At 37.5% G+C, this 25,600-nt stretch overlaps 1 protein-coding gene across 1 annotated transcript in view; it reads left to right on the plus strand.

Annotated features, from left to right (window-relative positions):
- The first annotated feature begins 13,506 nt into the window (after positions 1–13,506).
- Positions 13,507–25,600, plus strand: part of LOC104608358 (Nucleotidyltransferase family protein) — a 35,134-nt gene continuing 23,040 nt past the window's right edge. Inside the window, exon 1 of the mRNA XM_010274319.3 lies at positions 13,507–15,374. Coding sequence (XP_010272621.1) covers positions 14,019–15,374 — 1,356 coding nt within the window. The 5' untranslated portion in view covers positions 13,507–14,018. The remainder of the gene's footprint in view (positions 15,375–25,600) is intronic.

The raw sequence follows: 25,600 nt of genomic DNA on the forward strand, positions 1-25,600 counted from the left end.
CTTAGAATCAAGAATTAGTACTCTATACCAAATACGTGCACTAATTCTCAGGATCCAGAAGAGATGAAAATCCAAAGAATTGATGCCAAACAAGGCTTAAATTACTTCACATGATCGCATCTACTTCTAATAGGCCAAGAAGAGATGCCACTCATCTTGGGGTTGGTCAAGCCTTCTTCTTGGTAGATAAGTCTTGAAGCATGGTGTTTTATAACGCATTGGTGTTGGTTCAAAAGTCAGTATCTAAGGTGGACCCATGGGTTCCTAGCATCCCTTCTTTCCACATTCAACCTCCCTTAACCTAGCAACAACATCTAGTGTTTTGTACTGATCTCAATGTCTTAAAAACTGACCTGGAGGCCGAATCATTTTTGCCTCCGGGTCATGGGTTACTAGATTGACCATTCGGATTAGGATCAAACAGCCGAATAGGTTGGATCAAACAACAGGGTTATTAGTTTTTGACCAATTCCCAAGTTTTACCATAACCGGGCCCGGAATTAATCATGGCCAAGTGGCAATTTGAATACTTCAACCAGCCGGGTCAATCGTGAGTTGAAAACGCTGGTTGATCTAATTGATCATTCTACTCATTAATAAAATGTTTCTCACATTAGAAGCCTGTTAGTCCAAAATAAGGTCACTGATACCATTAAAATCCCCATACCATGGAGTCCTATTGACCAACTCTTTTGGAGCCTAACAAAAAGGGTAATTTCATTGTTTGATCAGCTTTATCATCTCATTATGAAGCTCCTTCAAGCTCAATGCCTAGGACCTTCTTATGCAGCTCCAACTTCACAGTTTGGAAGAATTTGGACTCTCACGGTTGAACCTAAGATTAAAGCTTTCACTTGGTGTTGTTTTCATGTTGTCATGCCAATCAAATCTCACCTCTTTGCTAGACACATTCCAATTGAAATTTCTTGCTCCAGGGTGCAGGCAATTACTTCAATGACCTTATTCTATAGCAGTTTGATTTGATTTTAATATAAACACCTGCTTTGAAACTATTGGTGTTAGAGTTTAATGTCATTAGAGATTAAATTTAATGAGGTTTGATCGATCAATTACATGAAAAATATACCTATACACATATTTTGGAAAATAGCTTTTATCTCTTACAAAAACCAGATTTTTACTTATCCCACATTGGAAAATTATTAAATTTGTTTTGAGTTTTTAAATAGGAGCTTATTTACACTCCTTAGAAATATAAAAGGAGAGTATGGTGATTTGCTATCGCACAATGTGTGTGCAGCGCAATGAGGCGCTTTAGAGGCACGCTTTGCATACACACGCATGGTCCACATAAGGCAACTTTGACTTTTGGTGCAAGGCTGACCGTTGATGTTTTAATGTTCACGATTTGATTGGGTGTGACACAATATTTGAAATTGTGACTATTCAATGAGCCTTTTTTCTGAACCAGCACCTTCCTCTGCTCTATAATTCTTCAAAAATTATTTAAGGAGTGTGAATCAAGCAAATGAGCACACAAGTTTTTCGGAAAATCACTCTTGTCTCTCTGAGTTTGATTTGCTACTGTCTCATAGAAGGTTTCTTTAAAGACTCTTCAACTTTGTTGGTTGCAGATTCTCGCCCAAGGCTCTGTTGTATCATAGGAACAAATTTGCCTGTAATCCAACAACAAATTCAGTAAAATTGAGTAGGGGTAAATAACATTCTAAAGACAATGTCTTCAAACACACCTCATAACTTTTCCTCCAAGTTTCTGTGACCCCAATTCCCAACAATTGGTATAAGAGCATAAACATACAAAAATCTCATATTAAGCACAAAAGCACTATGAAAGACTATGCGGAAGTATGGGAAAGGCTAGGCTTACCATGACCTACCTAATCCCTTTTGCAACAAATTAGGTTTATGTCATGAAGTTAAAAAAAAAAGACAAAATAAATAACATAGTAACAGTAATAAAGGCAAAAGCACTTTCCAAGGTTTAGAAAGTTCCCAATCGACTAGAAATACCAATGTATTCAGACTCATAAGAGTCCTCAGGATTCCCTTTTAGACAAATAAGCCCTAATTATTTCAGGAGAGACCAGATATCTAGTTTCCTGAAAATTCTTCCCTCTAGTCAGTCCATATCATTTAGAGAAAACCACTCAAGTTTCATGGGGAACTCTTTTACTTTTTTGTTCTAGTCAATCGACCTTCAAAACCCTAGACCAATAGTGCCTTCTCCGTGGTCTTAAAATTGGTGCCTCATGCCCCCAATATTGGATTCAATCCTAGTTCTCAAGGATGATGACCAATGGTGGGCTTTCTTTGCCAAGTAAATTTTCTCTTGTTTGTTGAACTCTATAAAAGGAGTGAAATGACCTCAGGTCCTCATCTTCCACAACTTAAATAAATCTTTGATGAAAGCAAGGTTTTAAAAACTGACTCGAAACTGGAACCATTCTTGCCACCGGTTTGATTGTTCAATTTGAACGGATGGTTCATTCTAACTTAAAAAAAATAAAAAAATAAAAAACAAAAACCGTTGAACAGGTCAAATAGATTGACGATTATACCACCCATGTCATTGAGTCATTGACCAAATCAATGGTTTTTGGCCAAATACCGGATTAAAGTGAAATAGAACTGGTTGCCTTGGCAGTTCCCAAATCAACCGGTTTGACTGTTTGATTTGGTCTAGTTTTCAAAACCATGGAAGAAAGTCATTCAACAAATTCACCTTTTGTGGCAATTTACTATATTCCCTCCTTGTAGAGCTGCCCATGAACCTTCTTAAGCAATCCTCTAGTGGTCAAATCCCTCCTTAGGATCGGTTAAAAGTACATTCAAGAGAGACTAGTCTTGTTGCTATGGCTGTGTTTGGAATTGGTGTAAAATACATCAATGACGTTTTACACCGAATTGTGAGGAAGTGACCGTTACACTTTGAAAAGCGTGATGAGAAAAGTGTAAAGTTTTACATTGATTTATCAATGTAGGATTTACATCGACAATCAATGTAAGACTCTACGTTTGATGAGGTTTTACATCAATTCACGATGTAAAACTCCACTCCATCCAAACGTCAAAAAACCTAAACTGGAGTAGAGTTTTACATCAATCTACGTTTGATGAGGTTTTACATCAATTCACGATGTAAAACTCCACTCCATCCAAACGTCAAAAAACCTAAACTGGAGTAGAGTTTTACATCAATCTACGTTTGATGAGGTTTTACATCAATTCATGATGTAAAACTCCACTCCATCCAAACGTCAAAAAACCTAAACTGGAATAGAGTTTTACATCAATCTTCATTTACACTCCATCCAAACACGACATAAACTTTTACGTCGCTTCCAAATGCAGCCTATGGGATTTATTTTGTACTCCATGTTTGACACTCTCATCTGGCCGCCCAATAATTATTGTTGCTTCTTCAACGTCCATTGTGAAGTGCCTCGCTCTTAGGAAGGGCATTGCCGAAACTCTTTCTTGAGGGATTTCCAAACTGGTGGTTGAACTTGATTCTTTGGAGCTTGTCAATCTATTCTACACTCCTATGCATGAGCTTCACTACAATCTCTCATCACTTCTCTTGGACATTCACATCCTCTCCTCCAGGTGTGTGATTTCACCCTATCTTGGTGTCTTGCACAATAAATTAAGGTGCTCACTTGCTACGCTCACCACTTGCTTTTTCTTTTTGGATCTTTATGCCTATCTTAGCTATCTTCTCTTATTTAGTAGGATCCCTCCTATTGACTATGCTTTGATGTCTCTCCCTTGATTTTGACTTTTGGCTTAATAAATTTTTAGGTAAATACGTTAGGTTTTTGGTAGATACTTAAAAGTACCCCTCCAGTTTAATAAATGAGTTAGAGTATCCTTTTGATTTTTGACAATAGGACAAAGACCCCCCATCTGTTGGTTCTTCATCACATCCTATCCACATATGACATCACAATGTATCAAGAACCCAATGTTACCTATTTACTTGATTTGGGATATTTGGTTACAAAAAGATTAGCAAAATAGTGTTACTTTGATGGAGTTCAAAGAGAGCTTGTTAAGGATGGGTACTTAGGCATGGTGGTTCATGTCATTTGGATGTGCACTAAGGTCATCATCTAAGCTACCAAGACCTAGAACATTCTCATGAAAAGAGGAGAATAATTAGGGGAATTGATGTTCGTTGTTTATAATAGGTTCAAGTTAATTTGATGAGAGTAGTGTGGAATTGTATTCTGAAAAACGTTAATAATAAAGGCCTTTGTGCCATCACTCAAGTAGAGTCCTTACAATACAACTTACTTGGTGGTCTTGCTGTTTTAAGGACTTGCTATGGTGTCTTGTGCTTCATCATGGAAAGTGGTGTAAAAGAACGTGAGGTTATAATGAGCGAAAAGCTTTGTGCATAATATGCCAAATCAATGTATTATTTGAGGAAACCATACATGATACATCCAGATCCAACCATAAGGCATGTTGTTCTTAGGGTTCATTTGGTTTAGGGACAAGATCCGAATTGAAATCCCCAGGAATTGGAATCAGAATCGTATATTCCTAATGCATCATGTTTGGTTTATTTCAAGTTAGAATCAGAATCAACTAAAAAGTTTCATTTTTATATTACTTTATTTGTTATTTTAATATTATTTTATTAATATTTTATGAATATATAATTATTATTTTATTATTACTTTTGTGAGTGGCGTGGTAAGGCTAGGTGTGGTGGTTTCTTTGAAAGACAAAGGAATGTTGGAAGCAAGGGTAGGCTAAGGGGTTCTATCAACAGTCATGTATTCGTTGTGATTCATGCCTCCTTTTATAGGGACTTAGGGAGAGATTCCGAGGTCCTGAAAGAGATGAGCCAAAAGAATTTGATTCTCATTTGGAAAGGGAATCTTTGATTCGGTGTCATTTGTTAGGGGGACACTACTAAGAGTTCACCACATGTCTTATGAGATCTCTCTAAGACAAAATTTCATTTTGTTCGGGGATTCTCATAATATACATGTGCCACTTCCTTTTGCAGATCTCCTAGGCTGACGTGGTGTGGATGATTTCAAGACTTGTTATGAGCGCTTTTGGCTAATCGTTACTTTTTCGTTCATCGTTAATTTGCGATGGCTCTAAGCTCATTGCAGATTTGTGGCGACCTCGAATTCATCATAAGTATTGTGGCTTTGGGTTTCATCGTAGGTCTGTGTTGGCTTTAAGCTCATCGCGAATTTGTGACAACTTTGAGCTCATTGCAAGTTTGTGCCGAGTTGTGGACTTATCGTGGGTGTCCCTATAGTGTTGGTTTAATACCGTCTCATTGCCATTGCATCGTGGTTAACAACATGTACCTACAACTTTATTATTATTATTATTATTATTATTATTATTATTATTATTATTATTATTATTATTATTATTACTATTACTATTATTATTATTATTATATTTTATCAATAATTTATTATTCTATTATATTTTATTATTATTTTCTTATTAGTTTATTAATATTCTATTATTTTTGGTGTATTATTTTAAAGTTAATTTATTATTATTTAGTAATTAATATGTTATTATTATTATCAACTTAATAATATTTTATTATTTTATTAATATTAGGATTTCAAAGGTTTTTTGTCACGAATTCTTTGCTTCTTGATAGAATTTTGAATGGGAATCTCATTGCCCTGAGAATGGGAATCGAAATCCCATTCCAACCAAACAAATAGTTGGAGTTGGAATGGACCATTCCTATTCCGATTCTAAGCACCTATTTTAGGGAACCAAACAGACCTTTAGATAGGGAGTTTAGAACATAAAGGTAAACATTATGTTGGATTAAGATCCCAAGGGAAAGCAAGGCCCAACTAGAGGTGCAACTTGGGTGGGTTAGGATTGGGATTTTGTCAAAATTTTCAATAAGGCCAACCTAAAGGCTAAGCCCAAAACAATGTAAAATGTTAACTCAAGCCAACCCAAGTTGCACCTCTAGGCCTAGTCATTAAAGGCTTGATGAACTCCTCTTCCTCTTTTGGGGCGTGGATTGTGATAAGATCAACTCAACAAACACACTACCTACAATCAATAGACTCAACAACAACGACACTAAAAACAAAAATAGACAAGAACCTACTAGATGCAACAACAAAGAAAGAATGGCTAAGTAAGCTAAGCACCAAAACCGTCACCGAGCAATAGGGGTGAGCATTCAGTTTATTTGGTTAAAAAACAAACTGAATAATCCAAAATTTTAAAAAACAAATTAGAAAAATGAAAACTGAACCAAAATCGATTTAGAGGAAAACTGAAATAACCGAATTAGGCCATGTTTGGGAGTGCTTAAAAATAAGTGCTTATTTGGGCCATTAAGCACTTATTGGTATTTGGGAAATAAGCCCGAAATAAAGGCTCATTTTTTAAGCCCAAATTTCCAGCTTTTTTTAATTCAATTTTTTCTTCCAAAATTATCCCTAGTTGAATTTTAAAACCACTTGTAAAATTATTCCTAATTGAATTTTATAAAAGTACTTTTAGGAAAGCACTTTTACGAAAACACTTTTATAAAAGTACTTTTATGAAAGCACTTTTACAAAAGCACAAAATAGCCATAAATGCTTAATTAAGTGCTTATTAGAGAAAAAGGCTACCAAATACCCAAAATAAAATAAGTGTTTATTTACAAAAAAAAAAAAGCACTTGAAAAAATTGGATGCCAAATGCAACTAAGTGTTTTTTCAAATAAGCACTTATTTTTAATTTAAGCATTCCCAAACATGGCGTTAAGTATTTAACCCTAAACTTTTTGCTTATGAAAATAATAAAAAGTAAAGTAGAGGTAGATGGTGGGATTGGTCATTTGAATAAAATTTCAGATTAAATACATAAATATACTAGTGGTTTAACCAATATATTTAAATACACCCTATGGTTTAAATACACAAATAGGATGGATACCAGCGAGGTAAAAAAACATAACACAAATGGAACATTCATCATGGAAACATTGGGGCCGTTTACATGCCCATTAAAATTTTTCATTAACCTAGATTTACCCCGCCCCCCCCCCCCCTAATTTCTCTTTCTTGATTTTACTTTGAAACCTGAAATATTCCACTTGGTAGCAATTTTCTCAAATGAACAGGTGGTCTTACACAACAAGAAATAGTTCTGGGTCATTAGTTGTAGTACATAAAGAAGCAATGGGAGCATATACAAGTTCAGTGTTGCAATGGTGACAATTCTATGCACCAGCATTGGTGTTGAACCCGTAACTGTATATACAAAATTACAAATCTTGCGTGTCTATAGAAATGGCAATAGGGTGGGTTTCGGGTGGGGATTATATTTCCCATCCCTAACCCCGATTTTGGAATAAATTTCCATCCTTGACCCCGATCCCCATCGGGGGTAAAAGTTGTCCTCCATCCCTGCGATGGGGATGGGTTTTCTGTAGGGACCCAGATCCTATAAATTTTTTAATTAATAGTATTTTTTGAAAAATAAATTTATTTAAAATAAATAAAATTTTAAAATAGCCCTTCTAGTCATTTCAACTTGTAACAATTCATTTCTTTGATTAGGGGTGCGTATACAATTGGTCAGTTCGATTCAAACCAAAGACATAACCGACTATTCAATTTTACCATTTCCTCTAATCGAACCGAATTCACCCTAACCGAATTTAGTTCGGTTTGACCCTATTTCCACATAAATGGCAAGCATTTAATAATTATTATTAATGAAAAATTAAAATGGCCCAAAACCCAATGGTTTTAATTAATTAACTATTTACTATTATTAATTAAAAGTTAAAATGACCCCAATGCCTAATGGTTTTAATTAATTAGCTATTATTAATTAAAAGCTAAAACAGGTCCAAAGCCCTATGTGAATGGGGAATTGGAGAATTGGCCATTTTCAAGAATAATTAATGATTAATGATTAATGAACAATTAATGACTAATAAACAATTAATAATGAATCTAGGTTTTTATTAACTATTATTAATTGTTCATTGGAAAATATAGTAATTAATTAGCATAAAGTATTAAATAAAACATTAATGTTTAATATACTTAACTAAGTAACTGAATTAATTCAGTTTCCGGTTCGGTTTGGTTGAAAATTTCAGTCAAACCAAACCGAAACCAGAAACCGATTTTTTTAGAAAATAAAAACCGAACCGAATTAGTAGCCAAATTAACCGAACCGAATTAGCTTATTCAGTTTGGTTCGTTTCGGTTTTCGATTTATCAACCGAATTTGAACACCCCTACTTCTGATTAGTGCTATTGATGGTCTTCTATACATGTAACCAACCCATCTTAGTCTACTTTCTCTCATTCTCTCACCTTCATGGACTACTCCTAGGTTCCTATGAAAGATTTCGTTCTTAATCCTATCTTTTCTAATTATATTCATATAGTAGCATTCGTATTTCTACCATAGTCATTTTCTAGATAAGTTGTACTCTTTGGCCACCCAAATACATCTGTACTCTTTCCAAACTGAGTCTAAATTGTGATTTGGGTGGTCTTGTAACCTAGTCAACATCTCTTCAAAAGATCTATTGTACTATATCCCAAATCCACCATGGCTAAGCATTTCATTTGACTTGAAGTTCTAGGTAGCTAGTTCTCATCATATATTTAAGATGCATTCTGACATCGGGGGCTATGACTTAGATCTCTAGTTGTAGAAGTTATTGACTTATTTAGTTTGATTGAAGACATAGCTATCGGTCGGGCTAGAATATTTCAACTTGTTTCTTTTGTTGTTCCTCTTTCAAAGGTGAAACATTTCCTAATCGATTAAGGAGGTGTTTGGGATTGATGATGATTCCTTTGATCAGATTTCTCATAAATCATTGATTTATGAGATAATAGGTTTATGAGGAATGAGAGAAATAGTTTGTTTGGTACCATTGCTGCTATATCAACTGATTTCTCAAAAATCTGCTGAGTTTTTTTGGTGGTGATTATTAGTAGTGTTTTTTCTTTTATGGAAGCCTCCCTTATCTACTTCATATGTCACATCATCTAAAGGAAGAATAACAGAATCAGCTTGAAAACAACCCGATTTTAATAATCAATTTTGATCGATTCACCAATTCCTAGAAATCGGCCAATCAAACAGCAAAATAATTTGTGATTTTTGAATCATCACTATGACTTTTATGTGGCACTGATTTTTGAAAAATCGACATCAGTCCAAGCACCACCATTATATTCAAAGGAGATTTCAATGTCATTCTCCCATTATCAACCCAATAGGAAGATCTAACTTATATAAAGAAGAAAGAAGAAGAAGAGGAGGGACATGTTTTGAAAATTTAATGAAAAGTCATGAACATAATTTCCTTTTATTTCTTTTTGTCTATCTTAGGCCTTGTTCATTTTTTAGTAAAGACGAGCGGGTAAGCTAGTTGGTCCTACAGAAAAAAAAACCACATTCACTAGCCACTACAAATGGGGCCCATGGAATTTAAATGTTCGAGAGACTACTGATTACCCAAATAATTGATACTCTCGTAGAGGGTGAATAAGTAACTTACCCACCCACCATTCACTATATTTTAAAGTAAGGATTTTAAAACCAAACAGAAAACAGAACTGTTTTAACCGCCGGTTTTCGGGTTAGTGTTTGACAGTCTAGGTTGAACGGTTTCAAACATTTTAATAGTATATTTCATCCTACCTTTTGAATTGGAATATTAAGGTAAGATGGTGGATGAATATAGATGATGTTACAAGAATGGGGATGAGAATGAGAGTGAGGAGAGAGCTCCACGACTTAGAGAAGGAAAAACAAAAAAAAAACAAAAAGTTTAGAAAAAGAAGAGAATGGAAGAAGAAGAAGAAGAAAGGAGGAAAAAGTAGAGGTGTGGGTAACCTATACTAGTGATGGCGATGGCAACGACGATGGTGGCCTACAATAGCAACAGATCTTTCTCTCACAAATCCATCATCTTGTCTCTGAGATCTCTCTCTCTCTCATTTATGATATATCCCTCGGATCTCTCTTTCTTTCTCTCGAATCTCAAATCTAAGATCAATCTCATCTCCCTCTATTTTTTTTCTTTTTCTGTTATTATTATTATTTTTTTTAATTTTAAACAAGGTATATTAGACCGCAAACCATTGTTTAAGTAGAACAGTTTAATGGTCAGGCCATCTAAGTCAACGATTTATTGATTGATTCAACAATTTTTAATAAAATAATAGTTCAACACTAAAATGGAACCGGTACCTTGATGAGTTTCTGGGTTGAACAATCTGACCGTCTAAATCAACGGCGGTATTAAAACCATGTTTTAAAGTATCAGAGCAATGTTTCATGCTTTTAACCATTACCATTACAATCTTATATATATAACTTAAAAGCAAAAGGCTATACGACCGTGCATTTGCTAAATGAAATCTTATAATCTTATAATATTTTCCTTTTTATGCTTTTAACCATTACCATTACAAATTTAATTAATTACAATGATGTCATTGAATAGAACAAAAAAAAAATCATAATTTGTCCTTTCTCCTTCTCCTCTTTCATATTTGATACTAAACATGTAATTATTTACAATGATACCACTGCTAATTATTTACAATAATGCTACTAAACTTTTACCTTTTGCATATTTGTTAAACATTGTCTTTATCTCTCATTTTATTTACAATCGGGCCGTGTTAGGTTGTGCCATGTAGGACATGCTTTCCTCCCCCTCAAATACTTTAAGGGGTTGAATTGGCACAGCCCTTGGCTCGAGCCTGCGCAGGGCTATGTCATGCTACAAGCGAAGCTAGTTCTCAGGCCTAGGTTGGACCAAGAACTGAGCTAATCCATGTTTTTAAAAATTTTGAAAAAAAATAACGAAAAAGTTAACTTTAATTAAAAAATAGATAAAAAATTTAAAAAGATCTTAAAATTTTATTGTATATGAATTTGATGTATATAATTGTTTATATATGCGATAATATAATAAAATTGAAATAAAATTATATATTATATAATTATTGTATATAATATATGGCCTCAGCCCGTGCGAGCCCATGATGTGGCACGAGTCAAGTTGGGCAAAGTTGAGCCACAAATTGGGCTAAGCCATGTTTTTTTTTTTAATTTTGAAAAGATAATGAAAAATGTAACATAACTTAATAAAAGACAAAAAAAATAAAAAAGATCTTAAAATTTTATTTTATATGAATTTTGATGTATAAAACTGAAAATAAAATTATATATATGTGTATATATATATGTCGGGCCACAAAATGGGCTAAGCCATGTTTTTATAAATTATAAAGTAGATAAAAAAATTAAAAAATGATATTAAAATTTTATTTTATATGAATTTTGATGTGTACAATTGTTTATATATGCAATAATATAATAAAATTGAAAATAAATTATATATTAATATATTATATAATTATTGTATAATATATAGTCCGAGCCCACGTGGACCTATGCCGTGCCACGGACCAAGTCTTTAGGCCAGGTTGGGCCATAAATCGGGCTAAGCCATTTTTTTTTAATTTTTGAAAAAATAATGAAAATTTTAACATAAATTAAGAAAATACAAAAAATAAAGAAGATCTTAAAATTTTATTTTAGACTGTGCTGTACCATGGGCCAAGCTGGTCCGTGGGCTAAGTCTTAGGCCATGCCAGGCCATGAACCAGGTTAAGGCTATTCATGGGCTCAATAACCTAATAGTTCAGCCCGACCCATTAACAACGCTAAATTAATTAATTAAATAATTTGAGATAGTCTTTAACAATCTTGTGTTGATAATACATGAAGTTTTATTTATTTATACTTATTTTATTAAATTATTTAATTAGTTAATAATTTAATAATATAACAAATTATTATTGCTAGTAAAGTAAGACATAGAATTGTGTATATATTTATATATATGTACTTTCTCACTTGATTGTCTATTTGTCTCATCTGTTTTATAAATTTATTTATTTATTAAATTAAATTAATTTTTATTTAACTATTTACAATTTTTCCACTCTATAACAAAAAATAAGACAAAAGTTATCAGTCCCTCTTTCACTCTATTACCGGATGACCATGATTTATTTATTGTTTTATTTTATTAAATTAAATATATTATTATCTATAAATTTTTACTTATTTTAAATAGATATTTTTTCTAATAAACTTTTAATTAAAAAATTTATCTTTCACAAATTTTTTTCCGCACTTACCATCATGTTGCAGGGCCCTCCGCTACTTAGAATTAACAAGGCATATAAATAATTTAAGAAACCATATATCATATTTAAGTAGTTTAATGAAACTTTGCAGAGAAAAAAGCAGTAGTTTAATAATTAACTTAAAATATAAAAAATCATGAGAGCCAGTCTAATCCATGTTCTGACTTCTGAAACTTTTCACGTGTCCATTTTGCGGATCAAGATGAATTCCTAATCAAGGGTCTCGATTGTTCTTGTGTCCATACCTACTGAGAGGGCTCTGGAGTGCGCGATCCCATGAACGAGTAAACCATGAGATCTCTATGTCTCTACCAATTTTAAGCTAACGCTAGGGTTCTCATGGTTCGTCCTATGAGAACGTGTTCATTGGTTGACTGTGTATAACTAGATATAGAGAGAGAAAAAAAAGGGTAAATTACAAAGACTCCGAAGTCTGTAACAAAAATTTGCGACAAAGACCTCTTTATACTATGACCGTGAGACAAAGATCCCCTTTCGTTAGTTTTCTGTTGAATTTCGCCGTTATAATATTTTTAATTCCTATACTATCCTTTAAGAAAAATACTATTCATCTTCTTTGACCTCACGATACATGAACAACAAGGCCGTATTTCTTCACATTTTCTCTCTCTCCCTCTTTCTCTCCCCCGATCTCTCTTCTTTTCCCTTCCCCTTAGAAAGGAACTCCATAAAAAGCAACAGCAGCATCAACTTCAATAATCAAAACAACACTTGCAATTGAGAGAGCACCGCCCATGCAAAATCCTGTGACACCTACCTTTTGTGAACCATTTAACTTGAGCCAACTAACTGAAGCACGAATATCCTTAACAGCACCTTGTTAATCAAGACTATCCACAACATCTAAACCAACCTTTCCATGATACAAATCTGGGATGAGTGTTTTAAAATCAGGATTCCTCTGGGAAATTTTCAAAGCATGGTTCTTGACCTCATAATCAACCCCCATCACTCTTGCAACACCACTATCCCAGGAGCACCTTCTTTGCCCATCACATAAGCATCAAATGTATTATCGTCTCTCTAAATTTGAATCAATTCGGAGGTTGCAGAACCCGCCATCGAACGGATTAGGAATTGGCAACGAGAAGAATAAGAAGATGAAGCAGGGAGTGGTGTGGGCCCTTGGGCTATGATGGATGCTGCTGGTGCTGGTGCTAGATCTGATGAACAAGGTGAGCCCAGTTTGGTATCACTTGCTGATGTGCTAGCTCAATCGTTGACCTGACGAATCTGTGCTTTACGTTTGTTTTGATAGTCAGATTTGATCATAAGGAGATGGGTCCCACAAGTCCCAATACTGAACTATGGAGCTGTGGGCGGGTTCCTGATTCACCGCGGGTAGAACTTGATGATGGAAGGGATTACGGCTGGGGTGATGTTGCTAACCTAGCTGAGAGAAGCTGACCAGAAAGAGATGTGAAGAAATACCGCCACCGTTATTCCTGTGTCCTGAGATTGGGGAAGATAAATAATGTTTTTTTTACAAAGGTAGTGTGGGGATTAAAAAATATTATAAGAGAGAATTTTAACGAAAAGTTAACGAAATGGGTCTTTGTGTCATGATCATAGTAAAAAAAAAAAGAGAGAAACAAGAGATTTTTGATTTTATAGGGAGAACGGAATCGTCGAACCTAACTCGTTGAGAATCGGTACCGCTGTGACTCTGCAGTCTGTTCTGACAGTTCTGTCAATTCGAGTTAGAGGGGTTTTTCTTTCAATTTTTGGATTTGGCGACTCTTCAGAGTGCAGACTTCAGACTTCAGGCTTCAGACTTTAGATTCTTCTCAGCTCACACTGACTCCCATGACCGCCGGCGGCGGGGGAGCGTCGCCGCCTCCTCCCCCTACTCCCATCTCTGGCGGCGAATTCCTCCTTCAATTGCTTCAGAAATCCCCTCAACCCCAGATACCTCCATCAACACCACCAAACACCAGTTCTTCTTTAACCCCACCTCAATCTCTCCCCGTCGATCCCCATCATCCTCTTGACTATCTAAATGATCCCGCCGTTGCAGCAATGGGCCCCACCCTTCCCTCCCCGCCGTGGCCCTCCAACGGCCGTGATCTCCACCCTCCTTGGCCTAACGCCACCAATACTCCTCACCCCCTTAACGCCCATCTCCCTCCGTTCCCTCAGAACCCTTGGGCTTTCCCCGGCTTTCCACCTCCAGGAACCGACGGGCTTGATTACCATCGCAGTTCACGTTATCCCGGAAATCACAGGCTCGTTGCCGAGGAGCTTCAAAGGTTAGGTCCTTTTGGTAATCTTGGCGCTGGTGGAAATCTGTTGCAGCTTCAGCAACAGCAGCAGGAGAGCATGTTAATGTTTGGTTCATTGGCGTGCGAACTTCGGAGCCACGAGGGGTTATCGAATGGGAATTCTTCGCAGCCCCCGGCGCTAGGGGTTGATGGTGTGAACTTAGAGGCGCAATTCAATATTCGGAAGGATCAAGAAGGGGTCTTGGGGAGCAAAACCTCGTATGGTTCAGAGTTTTGTTCTCCAAGTTCTGTTAATTCCAGTCGAAATTGGCAATTTGATAGTCCTCAGCAACGTAACCCTGTACTAAATGAGCAAGGAAGAGTAGGAACCGCATTGGGGAGAGAGCAACATCCTGGTCCTGGGTTCCAGAGGTCTGTTCTGCCGGAACCCAAGCGAACACCGCCTGGTTTTCCAAACAAACCAAAGGGGACAGGGCAGCGTGGTTCTTTCAGTGGGAGACGAGACTTTAACCATAATGTGGATAAGGAAGCGGCTACTCAGAGTGAGATGAACCATGCTGTCTTTCCATCTTTTGATAACGATGGGATGATAAGAAGACAGACACCTGAAAACACTCGACTTCAAGATGATGCATCTTCTACATTAGGGCTCCATCGTCAGCTTGATCACCCCGGTCCTCCGTCGGGAAGTAACCTGCATACTGTTTCAGCATTGGATGCTGAAGAATCTCTAGCAAATTTGCACGCCGAGGTTGCTCAAGAAGGACGCTTGCCCCCATATCCGAGTCGAAAAGAGAGGAATAAAAATGAGAAAGGCGATAGAGCTTATGGAAGGGTTAGTCGCCGTGAACAGGATGCTTTGGCTGAAGAGCTTATGGATTCTTTGATGCTTAGGGATGGATTGGACAACAATAATGGAGTCAGGCAACCTCGCGATAGGGTAAAAGATTTTCCCCCCTCCCCCCACCTTTTCTTTTCTATTTCCTGCATTCTTTTCTTTCTAGGTAAGTAGTAGTTTGTTAAGCATATAATCCTTAGGTAATAGGGATTTAGTAATCTGAAACTAAACTCAATTAATTAAGGCTTGTCTTAACTGTATGGTGTTGGCTACATGTATCCTGTTCTTCCATTCTCCTCTGTTCCATGCCATATCCATTGCTAAGCTATGGGTCCTTAAATCATTTCTCACTACTTCAGCCCATGCCCTATTTTAGTTGTCTGAAACTATGGTAGCGGAATTTGGTTCTATTATCTTTAATCTGTCTGGACGTGAATGATACCAACTTTAAACTAGTTCTAATAACTAATTGAGTGTATTAGGTATATTATGATTGGTGATTTCATCTTGGAAATAATATGGTATGAAACAGGTGTATCAGAAAATCAGTTAAAAGAAGTATCATGAAACCTGTTTTATCTTGAAGGAAATCAACCATGGAAGTTGTCTTTTTTTGTTTGAACACTTGATAGAAAAGTGTAAGAAGAAGAGGAGAGATCTCCACGTGATTTAGAGACAAAATATGAAAGAGTCCCTACAAGATAATATAATGAGTTTTGGGAAAGAAAGGAGTCTCAAATATGTATTTAGATTTTGGATTTAATTAGGGACTAGGAATAAGTAAGATGGTACACTAACTAGTTTTAGAACAACCCGAGGCAAAGCTTCTAGAATTTTTAGTTACAATGGGCCTTTATCAGGGTAAGCCCATAATCTACCCATTTACACTAGTCCCGGATGAATCAACTCAGGATGTGCATGAGGAAGTTCTATGGTATATGGTGTTTTCTGACGACATGCATTCTGGTTTTCAAGACTAGAGTGGATTACATGCAAAATTAGAAGTATGCAAAGATAATGTAGACTGTAGAATCAAAAGGCTTTAAGATAAGTAGGAATTACAAATAAGATAGGTATGTGCAATGCAACTAGCAATAACAGGTGAGAATAAGGGTACAATTAAGATAGGAGACTAATAGATACCTCAAAGTGACAACTTCCCTTTTGTTTGATAAACTGTAGAGGAAGATATTGAACATGGGTGTTCCCATGGAATTAGAGCACAGTAGATTAAGTAGGAAGTTGTATTTACATTGTTTTGCAACTGGAGAATACCAATCAAATTAAGAGGTAAATTTTGTAAGACAATTATAAGGCTATTAATGCTATATGGAACAGTATGTTGGATGGTTAGCAACATGCCCATAAAATGAATGTAGCTAAGATGAAGATGCTAATAAAACAACTAATGAGTAGGATTGTATTAGTTAATAAGCTATTAGACTTTATTTCATTTTCATTTTCATCCATTTTATAAGTAAGCTAAGACGAAAATAATATAGCTAATTTCTTCAGCCCTAATTTTTTGAGGCAAACAAAGAAGGGGGAAACCTCCTCCAAATAATAGAATGAAGTAGTACACTTTTTCACACTAAAAGACAAAATTGTCATGGAGTGGAAACCTCCTCCAAATAATAGAATGAAGCTGAACTTTGATGGGAGCTCCTTGGGGTAACCCAGGAATGTCAGGAATTGGAGGTGTTTTCAGGGATTCAAGGGGTAGAGAGTGGTAACCATATATTCAGTTCCACTTTGAGTGGCGGATTCTCTAAAAGCAAAAGTGATTGCATTGCTTGAAGGAATGGGGATAGTAAAGCAATGTGGCTTCCAGCAGATGGAGAATGAAGGGGACTCAAAGTTGGTGATATCTTGGATGAATGACAGCAATCCTGGGGTGTGGGGTGTGGATATACAGGCACACTCTAAGAGAGATAGAGAGCATAGTAAAGGAGTTGGGGGCAACCTTTAGATGGGTAAAAAGGACAGCAAATGGGATGGCTGAGTGCTTGGCTAAACAAGGGCTGTATAGGGAACGGCTGTTTTGGGCTGACTTGTAAATAGGCTTTATTACCTCGTAAAATGGCACACCTTATTTGTATCAACATCACTATGTAATGTGTTATTGTGCTTTAATCTAAATGAAAGAATGAAATCATTTTACTGATAAAAAAGTATATTAATATGACAAAGTTTACTACTTGTAGACTAAAGTTTTAAGGTTATACAATCAAGTTTGATTTTGAAGTCAGTTGAACCACACCTAATGATTCTTTTACCTACAAATGATGGAAAATAAAACAAAGCCCTTTGAAAAAAAATAAAAAAAATTAAAGAATGTATATGAGCTATGATGCCCATATAAGGACACAATTATTGATACAGGATATGGGGATACAACTCTCCATTTCCGAAAATCCTGGACATGGATATGGGTATAGGTATCCTATGTGGTAATCTAGTTTTTGATGCCAAATGTTATTTTCAAAACTTATGTCTTGCCAACTTTAATTAATTAAATTTCTAACATGTGCATATACTTCTATGGTATAATTTATTAAAACATACCACTTTACAAGTTTACATTATCTTGGAAGTGTTAATGCCATAGGCTACATGCAGAAGTATCCTTGCTGTATCCAGTACTGTATCTACAAGTATTTGGATATGATACCAGAACACTAGGTATGTATAGGTGTCTGTATCATAGATATGAACTCTAAGCATGAGTTTTGGGTTAGAAACTTAGAAATCCATAATAGTTGCCATTGGGGCATAAAACATGCAAAGTTTCAATAATTTGTATTGTTTTGTTGACCTTGGTTGTGTTGCATAGATTGAAGAAATAATTTACAAGTAGAAGAATAAACATGAGAAAATTGAATGGGTGGAGCTATGCAGGATTAGTGTTTTGAAAGTGAGAAGTACAACGAGTTCCTAGAGCCTAAGTTTCAAGGTTAGGTGTTCCCTTAAACAAAGCAAGGCACCACTTTTGAAGAAAAGATAAAAGAAAACTCAATATACAAGAGTATGCAATCCAAGTTAAAGAAAAAGAATATTCCAAAAGTCTATTATCTTAGATTCTCAATCAATTAAATTGTTGATGGTTGGCAGACAATGGTTGGGATGCGGGGGTTGACCCTACCCTAGGGCTTCTTGATATACTCCCTAGAAAGCTATTTATGGTATATTTTTTTTTATGAATAGCTATTTATGGTATATTGCTTTCCATCCTTTAAACTTGATGCCTATGCAGGAAACAAAGTGTTATTTTGGGAAGATGTTTGGGTTGGAGAGACTCCCCTTAGTGATTGGTTCCCTACTATTTATTCACTGCTAGAAAATAAGAGAAAAATGATCTCTTCTGTTTCTACTGATAATTCTCGGGACTTGGGATTGAGGTGAGGACTATAAGGGTGTTAGAAATGACAATGGTGTTGCAAAGAAAAAGGACAAATTTTTGCCTTTCACCCCATGTTTGTAGCCTCTACTTGGGTTCTGGTGAGACGACCACACACTTGTTAATATTTTGTCCTTTTGTGCACTTTATTTGGTCTTGGTTCTCTCTCTCTTTGGTTGCAGGTGGACACCTCCTCCGGATATGGTAAGCCTTTTTGACCCAAGATTTTTTAGGCAACCAAAGAGGCGTGGTAGAATTATGTGGAGAGCCACAAGAGTAGCTATACTCTAGTCATTCTAGGAAGAAAGAAACAACATGATCTTTAAAGGAGTGGAGAAATCCAAGGAGGAAACTGTAGAAAGAATAACCATTATGACTATCCATTTGTTGAAAACTTTGGATTTGTTTAAAGATTTCTCAGTCGAGGACATATTTAGGAATTGGGGAGTGGTTAGGGGTGGATTCGAGCTGAGCCGAGTTGGATACTTGGCTATTCGAGCTCGATTCAAGCTAGAGACTTGAGCTCGAGCTTGGCTCAGTTCATAGCTCACTAGTTCGAGCTCGTCTTGGCTTGAGCTCGACTATAAGCCAAGTTTTTTTTCTTGAAAAAAAAATTATATGTATAAAATTAATTTTTTTTTATTTTCTAGACAAAAATTAAGAATTATAAAAATTGTTTACTATTATACATAAACAATAAAAATATTATATTATAATTATTCAATATATATGTATGTGTATTATGTACATATATAATAAAATTATTTATTTATTATACTAGGCTCGCGAGCCTCATGAGCCAAGCTTCACTGGGCTCGAGCTTGTCTCGATTATCAAACAAGCCTATATATCGGACTCGAGCTTGGTTCGAATCTTGATTTAAACCGAGCTGGGCCAAACTTTTCACAAGCCGAGCTCGAATAGCTCGTGAAAAGCTTGGCTCGTGGCCACCCCTAGTGGTGGTGGCAGCTACAACATACACAAAACCTATTGTGTAGGAGCTATGGTCCCCACCAACACAATAAAGAATAAAGTTGAACTTTGACAGGATCTCTCTATAAGTAACCTGGGGCCTTCAGTTATAGGGGGAGTATTCAGAGATGGAGAGGGGAGAATTGTTGCTATGTTTTCTGGGCCAATAGGGAAGGGGGACTCATTGAGAGTGGAGGTGATGGCTTTGCTTCAAGGCGTAAGATATGCCAAACAATTGTGGTTACACCAAGTTGAGATAGAAGGAGACTCTAATTGTTAATGGATTGGCTGCAATCAGGCAAGTTGGGAGCATGGATGTATCGACATCCCATACGGGAAATTCTCAATATAACATGGGAGATTGGTGTACGCTTCAAGTGGACAAGAAGATCAACTAATGGTCTGGCTGGTACCTTAGCCAAACAAGGGACTGTGAGGTGTTCTGGGCAGTTTTGTAATTCATATTACTTGGCTCAACACCTATATTAGGGGTTGACAATTGTATCTTAATTTTGTAGTAATGAAGTTAACATTTCCAATAAAATAAAATAAATTGTTGTGTTATTAACATTGAAGATGTAGCCTTGTACATTCAAATCCAATATAGGGTAAGCTGTTTTTTTGATAGATAAAATATCATATTTCCATTAAATCAGAAAGAAATTACATAATCAGTCCCTTGGGAAGGCGCAAGATGCCGCCTCTCCAAACATGAAGCACATAAAATCTTACAACACAGAATCTAGTGCAAAATGTACATGTGTACTAAAACACAATTACATCTCAGCCCAAAATAGTGTTTCCCAAGTTGTGCCCTGTTTTGCCAAGTTATCAGTGAAGGCATTAGCTGATCTCCTCATCCACTGTACAGTAACAGTCATATTTCTTGTCAACCATTTGTATTTCTTTAGCTCATTCTTGTAACCCCACGCAACGTTCTCCGGATTATTTAACCACTCCATCACTACCTTAGAGTCCCCTTCAATCAGCAACTGCTCCACACCCAATTCTTTTGCAAGGAGGACCCTTTGCATAGCATAGCAGCTAGCAATTCTGCCCTAACAGAATTCCCAACGCTCAATGGGCCAGAGTAGAGAAGGATAACCTCTCCAGCCTCATTTCTCAAGACACCTCCCATCCCAGAGGGCCCTGGGTTGCCCTGGCTACTCCTGTCAAAATTCTGCTTCAGAAAACCTTGAGGAGGGGGGGGGGGAGGGCAGTTTGTAGAGACCCTTTCCTTTGAGGATGAACAGCTTGCTACTGCTAACCAGTTCCTCCATAAATCATTAAAGGAAATTTGGTGAAACAGTTCCATAGTCTTTAACCATTGTATTTTTTTTATAAATGCAAGTAATTTTATTAATTCAAATAATGGAAATACAATCAGCCTAGGAAGAGGCACGAGATGTTACCTCCCCTGAGGACTGAATCATATACACTAAACACACCCAAGCCTGAAACACAAATTACAAAGTAGCCCAAAACAGATCTTCCCTTGACACCCCTTGCTTGGCTAGAGAATCAGCCATTGCATTTGCTGATCTGCTGACCCACTGAAACCTGACAGTCATATTTCTTGTCATCCATTTAAATTTCTTTAACAGATCCCTGTAGCCCCAACAAGCTGTATCTGGGCTATTCAGTCAGCCCACTACTATATATTGCTGTCTTTGTCTCTCAGAATCCCACCAATTCTGGATGGCCCTGAATTACCTTGGCAGCTGCCATCAAAATTCGATTTTACCACTCCATCCGGTGGGGGTTTCTATTCAACTTGTGATTTGTTCTTGGTGGAGACTGTAGAAGCCACTGCTTCCTAGTTTCTCCTTAAGTCATCAAAGGAGAAATCTGCCAACAATTGTGAAGATTTCAACCATGAGATTGTCCTTGTCAATATGCATTCCTTGATTTCAACAAGACTTCTTTCCTTTTCTTGAAATATTCTAGCATTTATCTCCTCCCATAAAATCTGCAAGGTAGCGGCTCTGATACATTTCCACATTAGCTTCCCTCTTTTTGTCAATCTCCCAAGAGCAGCCAGAGTGAACAGTAGCTTTACTTCAGAGGGCAAGTTCCACCTGCACCCAAATAAGGAAACAACCCAGTTCCAAATATTGGCAGCAAAGGAGTGATATCAGAAAATGGTTACAGTCCTCACCCTGCACTTTACACATAAAGCACCGATTTGGGGACAGACACCTAAAAGGTTTCTTCTTTTGCAAGTTTTCCACAGTATTGATCTTGTTAGAATGTTAGAGTGATGTTCGGCTGATAAGAGTTCTTATTAGCCCATTCTTATGTTTAACTTATCTTGTAACTGGGCTTATGTTAATGGGCCTAATCCTGTTTAATGATTTAAGTCATCTGGGTGTCCCATCACTAATCAGGGGCATCCCAGTAATTTCTTGTACCTTGTACTATATTCATCTATAAATAAAGAACTGGTCGACTGGCTAGGACAGTTCGACATTTTCAGCATCTCTTCTTCTTCACCTCTTCTCTGCTACTTCAACTACAGTGGTTCAGCTTTCATGGTATCAGAGCATTGAGCACTTTCCTGGTTACTGCTGACGCCATCTCATCTTTCTTGCTGTAGTTCACCTTTTTTTTATCTGGGTTGCTGCTGTGAAACCCTAGGGTTGCAGGAGAACAACACAAGGTTCGACCTAGGGTTTCCCTTGGTTGTAGGGCGCAAGGGAGGTAAGACCCTGAAGCTGGAGTCCTACTAGTTTCTAGTAGTTAGCAGCTATTCGGCTGCTAAGAAGAGGTCTGTATAGGACAGACCTAGTTGAGGACTGATTTCAGCAGTCCTAGTGTTGTCTGTAAGGAGGGAAACTCCCTTTACAGTAGCAGTACTCGAAGTGCAAAGTGGAGTCTACATAGCACAGGTCGGTTACTAGCCCAGAACACTTTTAGCTGCTGTAACAGAACCTGCATCAGAACTGGTTCAGAAAAAACCTTTACAAGACTGTGGCGACTTCAGTTACTGATCATTTCCAGGTCGGTTACCAGCCCTACTCCAGCTCTGTGAACTGGTTCAGTTACAGAATTTTTTTTTCTTGCTGCTGTACCCGAACTGGTTGAGTCCAAGTGAAGCCTATCCTGTGTGCTATCAGCACTGTGAACTCTGTGACTACTTCGGCCAGCCCTAACCAGAACCACCAACAGTACTGTAAACAACTCCTTGACCGAAGTCAGGATGTCATCACTATCCAGTGAAGTTTCTTCTAAAGATAACAGACCTCTTATAAGGTCTTCAAACCTGGAGAACCCTAATCTGCATAGCTTGCAGATTACAAGTGTGCTATTGGATGAATATAACTTTAGAGAGTGGTCTGTCTCAGCAAGACTGTTTATTACCTCTCGTGACCTCACTGGCTATTCGGATGGAGACAAGAAACAACCAGAAATTGGCAGTCCTGAATACACCGTGTGGCGTAAGGAAAATGCCACAGTCATGTCTTGGTTGCTGGCCTCTATGACTCCTAGGGTGGCCAGAACTGTTCATCACTTCCCCACAGCTGCTAAAATTTGGGAGAAAGTATCTAAGACATATGGCCAGAAAAAGAACAATGCTAGAATCTACAGGCTGAACCAAGACATTGCAGCCCTAAGGCAAGGAGACATGTCCGTGGCAACCTACTTTGCAACACTGGAAGGCCTCTGGGAAGAGCTTGACCACCATTTGATTTTGGATTGGGAAAATGCTAATGATAAGGGGAGGCATGATAAGCAGATTGAGGAGGGCAGAGCCTTCAAGTTTCTGGCGGGTCTTGACCCTGTATATGAAGGTATAAGGTCACAGATTCTAGGGAGAGATGAATTACCTGAGCTTCACCATGTCTACTACCTGGTGAGGAATGAAGAAGTAAGGAGAAAGGAGATGCAAGTTGACTCCCAGACACAATCAACAGAACAACCTGGAGAGCATTCAGCCTTAGTCTCCACTAAGGGGAATAGATTTTCAGACAAGAAGTCCCTCAAGTGTACACATTGTGGTGGTGAGAAACACACAAAGGAGAAATGTTGGGTCCTGTACCCTCATCTGAAGCCAGCTGCTCTGAGAAAGGACAAAAGGCAACAGAAGGGCCACACAGCAAGTGGGAATCTTGCCACCAACAACAGTAGTGACAACTCACAGTGTATTCAGACAGTGTCATCTTCCACCGCAAGGCAGGCTGCCGACTCCTCTGGACCAAGTACTTTGGGCTTCACAGCTAGTGAGGTAGAGATTCTCAGTCGGGCATTAACCCGTCTGAAGAACAATTCTTTAGCTTCCACCTCTCTTGCCAAATCAGGTACAGCCTCTGCATTTAGTGCATCTAGTTCCATTAATTCTACCTCTTGGGTGATTGATTCCGGAGCCACTGACCATATGACACATATGTCCTCCTTATTCTCCACATATCATTTGTTGTCTGGCCAGGATAAGATGAGAGTAGCTGATGGCTCCCTCTCCACCATCTCTGGAAAGGGGGTGGTTGACCTAAGCAAGGATCTCTCTCTTAAATCAGTCCTACATGTTCCTAGTCTTACATCAAATCTGTTGTCTGTTTCAAAGCTTACAAAAAACTTGAACTGCAGTATAACTTTCTTTCCTTCTCATTGTGTCTTCCAGGACAGATTGACGAGGAGAACGATTGGGAGTGGTCATGAGTATGGGGGCCTCTACTACTTTGATGAAGATGTCAGCTCAGCCATGCAAGCTTCTACTACTAGTCCGGAGAGTGTGGAGTCAATAGCTAGGCTGCACTTGTGGCATGCTAGGCTAGGTCATTTGTCCTTTTCTTCCTTAGCAATGTTGTTTCCCGAATTATGTAAGGGCATTTCGAGTCAAAGTTTAATTTGTGATGTGTGTCAAATGTCAAAACAATGTAGATCAATGTATCCAATTTCTAGTAATGAAATTCAAGCCCCTTTTGACTTGGTTCATTCTGATGTTTGGGGTCCTTCACCCATTGTTTCCATTGATGGCTTCCGTTACTTCATCAGTTTTATTGACCATTATTCTCGGTGCACTTGGATTTATCTATTGAAAGGACGTGAAGAAGTTCCCCGGATAACTATGATGTTTTGCAAGATGATTGAAACACAATTTGATAAAAAGATCAAGCAATTCCGTTCAGACAATGCAGCTGAATACTTTGAAAGATCCCTAAACTCATTCATGGAAGATGCAGGCATGTTACATCAATCATCGTGTGCTTACACCCCTCAGCAAAATGGGGTCGCTGAGCGCAAGAACAGACATCTATTGGAGACAGCTCGAGCCCTTCTTTTCCAGCACAATGTGCCCAAGCAATATTGGTCTCAAGCTGTTCTCACTGCATCATACCTGATAAATCGGATGCCATCTAAGGTACTGGGTATGAAGACCCCTTTCTCTGTTTTGTGTCCCACTCTTCCAGAATTTCCTCTTCCCCCGCGGGTTTTTGGTTGTACATGCTTCATACATGTGAAAGATCCAAAGAAGACCAAGCTGGATCCTAAGGCTACAAAGGGAATATTTTTGGGGTACTCTCCTACGCAGAAGGGGTATAAGTGTTATGATCCTGTCTCCAAGAAAAAATATGTCACCAGGGATGTAGTCTTTTTTGAGTTTCAACCCTATTTCGAGTCTTCTCAGAATCCTCTTCAGGGGGAGAGTAGTGGGTTGGAAGAGGATTCTCATTCTCCCTTCCTTTTTGTTCCCATTTCAGCACCTTCCACTACTACTAGCTATAACATTCCGGGTCAACCTAGTGAGACTTCCACTGTGCCAGTTGCTTCTCCAGATTCGGCTGATACTTCTGAAGGTTCCAGTAAACAAGAGAAAGAGATACTTACATACAGTAGAAGGAAGAAGGCCCCTCAACCTCATGATTGCAACCAGTTGAACTCAGATCAATCTGTCTCTGCAATCCAAGGTAATTCTGATTCACTCAATTCAGATTTGGATCTTCCTATTGCTCTCCGTAAA

This window comes from Nelumbo nucifera, chromosome 6, assembly GCF_055504915.1.
Source record: "Nelumbo nucifera cultivar China Antique chromosome 6, China Antique-T2T, whole genome shotgun sequence".
NCBI lineage: Eukaryota > Viridiplantae > Streptophyta > Magnoliopsida > Proteales > Nelumbonaceae > Nelumbo > Nelumbo nucifera.